Source organism: Copidosoma floridanum, unplaced genomic scaffold, assembly GCF_036245765.1.
Source record: "Copidosoma floridanum isolate Cflo_tuat_1 unplaced genomic scaffold, Cflo_Japanese_pri ptg000012l, whole genome shotgun sequence".
Taxonomy (NCBI): domain Eukaryota; kingdom Metazoa; phylum Arthropoda; class Insecta; order Hymenoptera; family Encyrtidae; genus Copidosoma; species Copidosoma floridanum.
The window spans coordinates 4,115,209-4,126,671 of NW_028321889.1; the positions used below are offsets into that span (position 1 = coordinate 4,115,209).

The 11,463-nt window shown below is 38.2% G+C and overlaps 3 protein-coding genes across 3 annotated transcripts; 2 read left to right on the forward strand and 1 right to left on the reverse strand.

Moving 5' to 3' along the window:
* The first annotated feature begins 537 nt into the window (after positions 1-537).
* On the forward strand, positions 538-2,627 carry LOC149375100 (uncharacterized). The gene is made up of 4 exons (XM_089590475.1): positions 538-675; positions 749-879; positions 1,934-2,072; positions 2,131-2,627. Exons 1-4 carry the CDS (start codon positions 538-540, stop codon positions 2,452-2,454), a joined length of 732 nt encoding a protein of 243 aa, XP_089446601.1. The 3' UTR covers positions 2,455-2,627.
* Positions 2,603-5,630, reverse strand: LOC106637341 (tetratricopeptide repeat protein 27). The gene is given in 9 exon segments (XM_014350087.2): positions 2,603-3,037; positions 3,102-3,400; positions 3,464-3,625; positions 3,711-3,863; positions 3,926-4,099; positions 4,177-4,509; positions 4,588-4,654; positions 4,736-4,787; positions 4,790-5,630. Coding segments are annotated over 9 exon segments (2,226 nt in total). The 5' UTR covers positions 5,508-5,630; the 3' UTR covers positions 2,603-2,769.
* An 892-nt stretch (positions 5,631-6,522) lies between these two features.
* LOC149375101 (uncharacterized) lies at positions 6,523-10,625 on the forward strand. The gene is made up of 9 exons (XM_089590277.1): positions 6,523-6,634; positions 6,820-6,938; positions 8,280-8,411; positions 9,050-9,220; positions 9,329-9,591; positions 9,682-9,904; positions 10,018-10,141; positions 10,218-10,361; positions 10,513-10,625. Exons 2-9 carry the CDS (start codon positions 6,836-6,838, stop codon positions 10,607-10,609), a joined length of 1,257 nt encoding a protein of 418 aa, XP_089446403.1. The 5' UTR covers positions 6,523-6,634; positions 6,820-6,835; the 3' UTR covers positions 10,610-10,625.
* The last annotated feature ends 838 nt before the right edge of the window (positions 10,626-11,463 follow it).

The window sequence follows — 11,463 nt, forward strand, 5'->3', positions numbered from 1 at the left end:
GACAAATACTACTGGAAAGCACAGCGGTATTTAAAAAAATAGGTCCATTAGTACATACGAAGAAACCCATAAAAAAAACTTACATATTGACGATTTTTTATGAAATCAATCATACAAATTTGCTGTTGAATTTCGAAGTGACGATGAACTTACAATTTTACAGCCTCCAACAATTCGACAAACACACCCGTAGCCTGTTCCGTCAATGCATTGCCCATCATAGCACTTGGTGTTGCTAATCTCGATGTCACTATAAGTTTATTTACACATCTATATATATTTCAACGCCAATAATAATAAAAATAATAATAATTTTAATCCATTTATCAAAAATATTTTTTTCAGGACCAAGGACATTTGCACGACTGCGAGTTCTTCATTGCCGATAAATACACGCACAGGTAAGGGGGATGAAACGGGTAGTAATAAATTTTGTCATTTGTCTGAAAAAAAAAAAAATAAATAAATAAATACAAAAGGCTCACAGTGAGCGACGATCACTACTACCGAGTGGCGAAAAAGTGCCTGGACACGAGGATGTGCGAAGCCCTGGATGTCGTGAGGAGGGAAGACTTTGATCGCGCGCAGCTGCGAAATTTCGGACCTGTGTCGGTACTGTCCCCAGAATTTCGGAAAAATCGGCCGAAAATCCAGCCTCCCGATCGAGATGTCGTGGTGCGTTAATTTTTTTTTTTTTTTCTTTTTTTTCCTACCAAGGGCGTAGAAATAAAAAATAAAAATTTGGTAGGAGAACGTGAGTGATGCCACAGACCTTATAATCACCAAGACCGTGGAGGAGTTCGTTAACGAGACCGGCGGCACACTGAGGATCGCCAACTCGAAAAACGACAGTTTTTGGGCTTTCGAGGAAAGTTACGAGTCAGTACCTATACTCTTTTTTTTAGTCAAACAATTTCTTTCCTTGTATTCCCCTCGATCTATCTACATACGAGGGGCTATCGTGAGCTATTTTTATTTCAAAAATTTTTCAACGACTTCATTGGCCAGTTCGTCGAAAATTCTTGATTAACTTATTATTAGCGTTTTTAAAAAATTGAATTTTTCAAATCTAATGAAAGTTATTTTGATGAAAAATTCAATGTTATTGATGATTAAAGATTTTTCCAATTAAGAACTAAATTCAAGTGTAAATTAAAATAAGAAACAATTAAGAAACGTTTTGGTAACTGAAACAATTTTTAACTATTAATTATTGAAAATTTTTAACTTTGCCAACTCTCAATTAAAGCCTTTATTAAACAAACATGATTGTTTTCTAAAAAACGTGCAACACACGCTTGCGTCAGTGAGCTGTTCCACAAAAAAAATAATCAGCTATTAATATTGGTTGCAACTGGCCAAGTTACGTATAGTTTAAAATATACGATTCAGTTCGATTGAATTTAATTGTTGACTAAAATACCAATAAACTAACAATTATATTTAATTCAATTAGCAATTTAATTAAATAGTTAATTAAAGTACCGATTGTTTAACAATACGAAATACCATTCAACTAGCAATGAAAATTATTTTTTAATTAATAGTAACGAACTTAAGATTAACAAAAATAATGTATTTCAATTGTTGATTGAACCCTTATTAAATTAATATTGAGTTGAAATTTTAAGAAAACCCATTTACTATTTATTTTACGTACTCAATGATAGAGTTTTTTTTAATTTTATCATAGATTTTACCTCATTAAACATAATTGTTATGTTGATTATTAAATAATTTGAAATAATTAAAATTGTATGAAATATTTGAATCGTTTTTCATACTACTTTAAAATTTAATTAAATTTTATTTAAAAAAAAAAGGAGATTTTTAAACTAAGTAGACGATATCAAGTAATAGATGTATAGTGTGCACCTCATGCGAACAGAGTCTTGAAGAATATATAGGTATATATATTATAATGCACACGCAGTATAACGATCAGGGGCTTGACGGACCTGCAGTTCAGCGATCGGACGGAGATCGAGGTCTCGTCCCACGTCAACCAGCTGATGTTCCTCTTTCATTTTCGCATCCCGTTGAGCAACACGACGTTCAGAAGAGTATCGAAAGTAAGCAAATCGCGATTCATTTTTTTAATTTTTTTTATTCCAATACTATGTGTTTCAGATCGGCAACGACGAGGATTTACAAATGAACACCGAGTTCCATGGGTTGATCTTCGGGGCCAAGGTTTTCGTGAATTTTGAGTCGCACAGGTGTTTCTCGGCACTCGAAGATTTCAAGATAAGCGACTTCGGCACCACCAAGACCTACTTGTGCCGATTTTTCCGGAGAAAACTCATAGACTCCGATTTGGAAGATGTCAGAGAGATGAACAACGAAATTCTGTTTATGATAGCCGACAAAGTCAAGAGTACCATGAAGATCGTCGTCGAAAACAATTTTGACTGTAGATTCATCATTGCTAGCACGTACCATGGAGATGTGTGAACACTTTGCTGTTGTTTGCAACCTTTTTTTTATACTTTTTGATTTCTGAGTTAATTGTGTAGGGAAATTTTTTGTAAAAGATAAAAAAACGACCTAAATGTCAGTACCAGAATTTAATTGACATAAAATGACAAAAGTTACGGAAACGTTTGAAAAGTAATAAAAAGTTTTATTCGGTTTATGTACAACATATCAATACGTAATTGATACAAATATTACAAAGTACTTTAGATACGAAAATCAATAGATCTTCACTTTACAATAAAGTACGAGTGCGGCATTGCTGAAAGTACACGTTTAATAAGTAGTTTCTATTTAATTTAAACCCTTTATCTTTTCCAATTCATCAAGAACTTTCTGCAGATACTCCTCGACTGTACTCAAGTTTTCCACGATGTCCGACATATCCTCCCACGCTAAATCCTTGATTTTTCTAACAACAGATTGAAGGGATAATTTTGCGCTCGCGAGTATTTGTCGTTTCTGCTGAACAGCGCAGTGCTCCGTACTTTTTAGGGAAGCTTCTGCCAGTCTTTTGCACGTCTCTAGCACTTTGTTCGAATCTTCAATAGTTGTGAACCACCTGAAATGTCAAAAAAAGACTACATAAGCATATTTAACCCCCATAGGGTGGAACAAGATCTTACCTTGGATTCGCAACGGCTGCTTGATAGGCTCGTTGAAGGTAACGTGCAGCCTTTTCGTTGTCTATTTTGTCTTTTTTCAGCAACGTAAGCTCAGCATACAGCCTCCAGACATCCGAGTCCGTAGCTGTCATCGATGTTAATCTGCCAAAGAGTTCTAGGGTCTTTTGTAAATATTTTCTCGATGAATTCCCATCCGAATCTTTCAACTCGTCGATTACTGCTTTTGATAAAATTGTGAGAACTTGGATATCTACGTGGACACCTTTGACATCTAAGATCCGGTGGTAGCATCTAATCACCTGTGGCAAGGAAAAATAAATTTTCGTAAATTCAGATATAAATGGTTGCTCGATCATTCTTACTTCTGAAAAGTGACCCAAGTCGGTGCTGACAACCATCAGATTATCCCACACCTCCCATTTGTCGAAATTACATTTGATGGCGTCTTGTAGCGAGCGCCAAGCTCTTGCTTTGTCTCCAAGTTTGATGTAAGCTTTGGCTAAATTATTCCAAACTTCAAAACTCTAGAACAAGTATTGCAATTTTTTTTTTTTTTTCAACTTTCGAAAAAACTTTCAAGTCATCGTGATAATCGGTGAAAATACTAACCGATTGTTCAAGGGCACAGTATTTTCTGTAAGCCGAAGCAGCAAGTTTCCAGTCTTCAACTTGCAAAGCAGCAAAACCAAGTCTGACCCACACGTTTTCTTGAATGTTATTCAACTCCAGGGACAACTTTAAATGTGGAATAGCTTCTTGGTACTGTTAAACAATAAGAAAATTATAAATTATGATTCAAAAAAATTAAAAAAAGAAAAACTCACGTTTTGTTTGGAATAGTAATAGAATCCCCAGTGCCTTTGCGCGCGACTACTTTTTTCCCCTGACAGTTTCCAGGCGGTCTCGTAATGTTCAACTTCTTGTGTGTTATCACCCAACAAACACCATAACTTGACAGTAGGTTTTTTAGCCAACTCTTGCCTAATAACATCCGCAGCCTAGGGTGAAGATTTTTTATATCAGCATCTGTGTAACCACCAATCAAAGAAATTACATTTGAACTGTACAAACTTACTTTGTGTTTCATCTCCAAGATTGTGTAACAAACGATGACATCTTCCCACAGAGAAAGGTTCAAATAGAGGTCCAAAGCGCCCTTGACCATTCCCAGATTGAGCATCAAATTGGCCAAGTGTTGCTTCAATACCCATACTGGCTTCATGCCACTTGCAAAAAACGAATCCATCCTGAGAGCAATGGGCGTTTTTTCACACTTGAGTTGCTCGATCAAGTATTCAACTTGAGAAAGGGAACGTTCTATCGTTCTCTTGTGATTTGACTCTAAGATGCAGCGTTGGAACAGCGCGGACATTTTTAAAGCCCAGCTCTCAGTCTCATCGATGACTTGCTAATAAAATCACGTATAAATGAATGACTAATCAAAACTACTGTTATCTAGACAAAAAATTAATTAATCCGTATTTACGTCCAGGTAAGGCGCAAGCACTTCGTTTGTCAGTTCATCCTTTGGCTGTGATATTTTCAACTGAAAACTCAAGTAAAAAAAAAAAAAAAGTTTATTTAAAGATATATATACTGTAATATTGCATTCAATAAACAAAAATAATTTTTACTATTTTGTCAAGATAACAGATTCTTCTATGCTTCCAAGTTGAGCCTTTTTTTTTTTTCTGAAAATTCAATTTTCTCCAAGCGCAAGTCATCGCTCAGATTTGTGACTTTTGGTAAATTATCGCACCCCCTGTGTGGAAACGGTTCCTTTTCCAACTTGACCTTTAAATACAACTGAGCTTTCTCTTGCTGCTGGTACTTTGTGCGCTTACCCAGTGCACCTTCCAGATTAAAACTTAACTGTGCCTCAACTGCAGCTTCCTCCAGGTATTTCTCTGAGCTCTGTATTCTTGTGTAATACAAATAAAAGTGCGTTACCTCTAATTTGAAAATAGCCTTCAAATGACTGTCTTCCACCAAATCAGACTCGCAAATGGTCTTTATCAGCTCCTCGGATTCAGCAAACAAAACAGCAGACGACTCTTCCAGAAGCAACTGATGGATTAAATTAGCTCTAAGTAACCACCAGGTGCACAACGGAAACTTTGTCCTCAAGGTCTCACTGTGAAATATTACTTTGGCCAGATAGAGCAGTTCTGGCTTCACTACGTTCTCATTGTACTGATCCTCCAGTGTTAATTTGGCAGCTGCAATATTCCTCAAGCCCAGCGAGCATTCGACATCCGTGTTCGCGAAAGGACCAGTCCAGTTGTTTTGGATGAAACACAGAAGGGACGCAACGCCAATGCAAAACCACTTTTCACCAACATCTGAACTGGCATTGATTTTTTCACTAATGTTCTCCTCAAAGTTTTTACTAAACACTGATGTCATTGTAGATTTGAAAAATCGCTGTGTCTATTCGCACCAAATCCACGTAATTACGTGGATATAAGGTTAGGAATTTTAAAGAAAAACGCTACTTTTTCAAATGAAGTATGTCCACGGAAAGTAAAGTTCGCACTTCGCACACGTGATAATAGATTTGTTCGATTAAGTAGATTCGTTCACCTTACAATCCAGGGACGGTCGGGGACGGTGTGAGCGAGTCGGAGACGAAAGTGAACAAGTGCTCTTCTCCGATCGTCCGCGATCGTCCCTGACCGTACGCGATGCGCAGTTGTACACGTTAGGTTAGATTAATGCTGTATGTAAACAATAGTTTGTAAATAAAGAAGTGCAAATACAAACAAGTTTGTTTACTTTTTGCATTAATCTAACCTAACGTGTACAACTGCGCATCGCGTACGGTCAGGGACGATCAGGGACGATCGGAGAAGAGCACTTGTTCACTTTCGTCTCCGACTCGCTCACACCGTCCCCGACCGTCCCTGGATTGTAAGGTGAACGAATCTAGAGGTTCTAACTCCTAACTCTAGCCCGAACACGCGTTCTTGCTCCGAGTGCTCCGAGCGCTCCAAGTGCACGTGACTCAGGCCGCCTGTGGATAGCCGTGTAAGATCCAGCTCAACGTAATCGCGAGTAAACAAACCATTTTTTTGTTTTGATTGCATTGTTGGATCTTACACGGCTACCCACAGGCGGCCTGAGTCACGTGCACTTGGAGGCTTGGAGCGCTCGGAGCACTCGGAGCAAGAACGCGTGTTCGGGCTAGAGTTCGGAGCACTCCGAGCGCTCCGAGCGCTCGGAACCTCTTAATCGATCAAATCTATTATGTAGATATATACATATTTATTTATGTATCAGACATCGGTGTACGTGTACTCACATGTGCATATATTTATACACACATCGCTTTTAACTTAAACGTTATAGCCATGGGATTATATAGTGACTTGCTTTTGACGATTTCAGAGTCAGTTCGCCTCGCGGTCCAGCCAAGCGCGGATCGTTTAACCGTCGCGTATACTCTTTTATACGTACTCTCCGCTCTTCGATCGTTACATCTGTGTATACACTTACCTTGCCGATTTTTCATTCAAATCAGTCGTCGGCTTCAAGTGAGCTTCCAAGCCTTTTTTTTCCTGGGTACATACTTGATCAATCTTGTTTGCCTCGCGGAAAACGATAATTCGCTTTTTCCATTGCGAGCCTTCAAAATATAAATTATTGATCTCTCAATTTTCAAAACCGATATTTTAAACCGATAAACGATACAACTTTCTTTTCTCCGCTTTTTGAAAAGGTCTATAGCTAGCAAAATGAAGCCAATGCAGACTACAGTTCTGCTGGTCGCGCTGTGTGCCACTTCGGCGGTGGCGATGCTGCCCAACGTATTTTACGGCTCGAAGGTACTCAGTGGAGGTAAGTGCCCTTGTTGTTGTTTTTATTTTCCCCAACACTATACATTCAACTATTGAGTAAATAAGGGAATTAATTTTTTTTCACGAAAATTCAGCTATTGAAACTCGTGCGATTGAAATCTTCGCTCAAACGATAATTGATATAGATCGGTTAAATAATTACTTATTCTTCGCGGTTATTATTTTTGATGTTCTGTTGATGCGCAAAAGACCCAACCAATCGGGTGCTCGAGGTAATTGTCCATCATTTTAATTATTACGCAATAATAGGTGTGCACTGTATATATAAGCAAGTGGAGCGAAGAATTTTTATGATACCCCTTATTCAATCGCGTACTTGGCAGAGTAAGTCTCAAAGTTACAGGAAACGATTATTCGCCGCGTATGCGAACGAAGACTGGAGGTTTTTCTTACACGTAGCAATTCAGAAACACTAGTGGGAGAAGCTTTAAATCGATTTTATCATTATACCTAGTGTTTTTCCGGCAACTCTGAATTTTATTTTATTTTATTTTTTACATCTGTTCATTGGAAAAGTCGTTAAAAAATTTTCTTTGATGTACACTATAGCATTAACTGATAAAATAAAAACAATCTTACGAGTAAAGTGTATCCCTATACGCGTAGAAGAGCGAAGATAATATTTAAAGATCGAAAATAAAAAAAAAAAACCTGCAAGCCGATTCGTTTTTGAGATATTTCAACGACGAAGTATTATTATTTGTATAAATATATGGGCCTCTGACGTATCATCATTCTATGGCGAAGGTCAACTGGTTCCAAACTATACTTGTGTATACCCATACAAGGTTCATTTTGTGCACGTGGAGGTATACATTTAATACAGGTTTTTACTCGATGACTTAAATTTATTTATGAAGTGCACCTTTGTTATACCTCCGATTTATTTATCAACCTTGAATCGATGAGAAACAATTTTCCAAGACTTGGGACACACTAAGTATTTCGTTGCGCTAATCCCGGAAAAAGGGGAATTTTTTTTCGAGGATCATAGAAATGGTTTGAAATCTCTTGGCCGGTTATAAGGAAAAAATATTTTTCTCTTAAAACAAATTTAAAAAATTGTTGCTATTTTAAAATCAGAAAATGCGGTAATTACGCAGAAGTGGTGCTCCACCCCAATTTGGATCTTTAAATTTTTTTATGGTTTCGAGCCATTTTCTATTAATCATAAGGTGGGGAAAGACGTTTTTTACCATTTTTTACCATTTTTACGAAAGTGAAATTTTTTTCTGTAATTGAAGCGAAATATGTCGTGGGTTGGGAACAAAAATTGCAAAGAAAAAAAAATGAACATACATGTTTTTCAACAAACACACAGCAACCAGTTGTGATAGCCACACATGCGGCCAGAACGCCAGGTGTACGATGAGCGAGGGCCGGCCGGTTTGTTCGTGCTTGAATCTGTACGATGGCGATCCTCTTACGAGGTGCGAGCGTGTCGAATGCATCAGTAAGTATTTATTATTATTATAATCATCATCATCATCATCAGCCACAATGTCAGTTTTTACGTTTCGTATAACTGCAACATACTTAATTGGCAATGCCTAATCTATCATCGAGCACTTACGTCACCATAAAAAGGTGTGCGCGTGTATATATATTTACGGAAATATAGTACATACAAGTGGAGTATCAAGCTCACTTGTATATACCATAATTGCATGGCAAACGATTATATTATTACGCGCGGCGAACGCGCAAGGTCACGTAGCCCCTTTTTTGGTTCCTCATCGAGCCTTATTTCGTAATCTTTTCATCACACATTTCTGGATCGCGTTATTGACTAGTTCTCACAATTTATTTTATTTTTTTTATCTTCTTCTATTACGATTCGAACAACTACTATACCGATTAACTCGTTTCTTTTCTGAAAATAAAATAAATGCGAGTTAAAAAGAAAAATAGTGCAATTAAATAAAAGGTGTGCATGGTCACTTTGATCAACAATCATTAATCGAGCGCGTATATGTTTTTTAAATTACCAATACTAAAATATAATTTTAAAATTTTTAACGGGAATCAATGGGGATGAAAAATCCTGCAAATAAAAGAAATAATATATCTGTTTTGTCCCCGAAATTGCAGTAAACGAGGATTGCATTGGAAGCCGCACCTGCAGCGGGAACCGATGCATCGATCCGTGTACCTACGCCTGCGGCACAAACGCGCTCTGCCAGACGGTCAACCACATACCGGTGTGCAACTGTCCTCCAGGTCACACGGGCAATCCTCTGCACAATTGCGTCTACGACCCTGGCAAGTACATTTTTTCTTTTTTTTTTCCTTTTTTTCTCAATGTTATGAACAACTACATACATTTACTCCCTGGCGTAAAAGTAAATTTCATGATGATATCCCAAACAGAGGCGCCGTGCAAGAGCCCAAATCCTTGTGGGGCCAACACCAAGTGCGAAGTCAAGAACGGCGTGGCGGTGTGCTCTTGTTTGTCGGGATACCGAGGGCGTCCTCTCGAGGGCTGCCGTCACGAGTGCGAGTCCGACTTTGACTGTCCCCAGCACCAGCACTGCTCGAAGGACTTTCGCTGCGAGAGCCCGTGCGCCTCCGTATGCGCCGAGAGCGCCGAGTGCAACGTCATCAACCACCGAGCCAACTGCGCCTGTCCCAAGGTCATCATCATCATACACATCTTTTAAACCACATATACATTACATACGTAAAATACATAACCATTGAATTTTTTTTTCTCATTCTTGCAGAATTGGCTGGGTAACCCGCTCATATCCTGCCAGCCCGAGTGCACCAAGCACTCCGAATGTCCTGCCGGCAAGCCTGCCTGCCTCTATCAGAAATGCGTCGATCCTTGCGAGGGCACCTGCGGCACCAACGCCAATTGCGAGCTCCGCGACGTAACGCCCGTCTGCAGTTGTCCCAAGGACAAAACTGGCGACCCCTTCGTTTTCTGTCGGCCCTTCACCGATGGTATAATATATACATACATACGTGTATTAAATTAATATTAGCGCGTACATTATGCAAAATGCCCCCGATAACAACAATAACTCTTTGGGGCTACAATGTTCATTGACTTGCAGAGGACCTGTGCAGCGGGAATCCGTGCGGTGCCAACGCCGAGTGCCGACCGGGCCATGACAACACGGGTAAGAAGCGCCCGGTGTGCAGGTGTCCCCACGGCTATGTTGGAAACGCGCTAATCAGGTACACGCGTGTATATATATTGCATTGTATGCAATTTGATCTGATTTAAGTGATGTATAACATATTATGTTATCAGTTGTAAGAGGGGCGAGTGCTTGTCCAACAACGAGTGCCCGGACAATCAGGCGTGCATCAACTTTGCCTGTCAGAACCCGTGCACGGGCCGTGAGTGCGGTTTAAATGCCAATTGTACACCTAGAAGACACATTGCAGTGTGCCAGTAAGTATTATTAATCATACTAAAAGAAATACACGCCAAGTATCAAGGAGGTATAAAAAAAATACATTAAGAGTGATAAAATTTATGTAAATTATTCAATACGTGGGTATCGATGAATCGATAAAACAAAAAATTATCACTTATTTTTTAGGTGCGCCGAGAGTTACCGAGGGGACGCACTCTTCTCCTGCAATCCCATCGAGGGTGGCCGTGCAGCCAACTACTACGGTCGCTACGCGCGCTACTGATTCTTATTTTTATTCCGAGCAACTGTTTTTTTTTTTTTTTTTTTTTTTTTTTTTTTTTAATTTGGATATTAGGGTAGTTCCCACTATCTACTTATGTTGTACATAAATAACGTGTTCGATCCCTCCCTGTTTTCCACCTGTTGCAGTATTTTTAAGTTATTTCTCTCAGCTTATGGAGGTAATTGACCTTTTTTTTGTATACAACCGCTTTTATAACTATTCTCATTGTTTGATATATACATATACACACGTATGTATTGAGCGTTTTACATTTGTGCCATTCTAGTCGAAATGTCGAATCGACGATTAAACGTTATTTATTTTGCATGCCAACTGATATGCATAACGAATTTGCCTAATTTATCACATAAATTGTAGATGAAAAATAAAACGATAAGTACGAGAAATTTTAATACAATAGCTATTGTTTTATTTTCTTGTGACTGTCTATTTATATTACATGGGATGACTATTTCGGATTTCATAGACTTCATGTTCAAAAAAACAACGAAAGAGACAAAAGAATCTGTAGCATATGCCTTTTTTGATAAAATTGTATGGTAAATTTCTACATGAACTAATTGATAAGATCTGAAATGCTGACGTTATTTTTATTTTCTTATACCGAATTTGAAAAGTAGCGTTCAAGGGATGCTTAATTCCAATAATACTAAATATCGTATTTTGTGGCCTGAAAAAAGTAAAGTACTGGTATTATCAGTGGCTTTGAATGTTGAGTGTCAAAAAAATTTATTTAACATGTGACGACAATTGATTGATATGTATTAAATTCCATGATCTTAACATGTTTTGTTTGCTTGATATGATCTATGAGGTATGTATGAAAGGGAATT

Excerpts from the sequence above, each read along its gene's own strand:
- LOC149375100 (XM_089590475.1), top strand. The coding sequence starts at position 538 with ATGTGCGAAGCCCTGGATGTCGTGAGGAGGGAAGACTTTGATCGCGCG. Across the intron at positions 676-748 it reads CTCCCGATCGAGATGTCGTG|GAGAACGTGAGTGATGCCAC; the intron begins GTGCGTTAATTT and ends AAAATTTGGTAG. Across the intron at positions 880-1,933 it reads GCTTTCGAGGAAAGTTACGA|TATAACGATCAGGGGCTTGA; the intron begins GTCAGTACCTAT and ends ATGCACACGCAG.
- LOC149375101 (XM_089590277.1), top strand. The coding sequence starts at position 6,836 with ATGAAGCCAATGCAGACTACAGTTCTGCTGGTCGCGCTGTGTGCCACT. Across the intron at positions 9,592-9,681 it reads CCAACTGCGCCTGTCCCAAG|AATTGGCTGGGTAACCCGCT; the intron begins GTCATCATCATC and ends TCATTCTTGCAG. Across the intron at positions 9,905-10,017 it reads CTGTCGGCCCTTCACCGATG|AGGACCTGTGCAGCGGGAAT; the intron begins GTATAATATATA and ends ATTGACTTGCAG.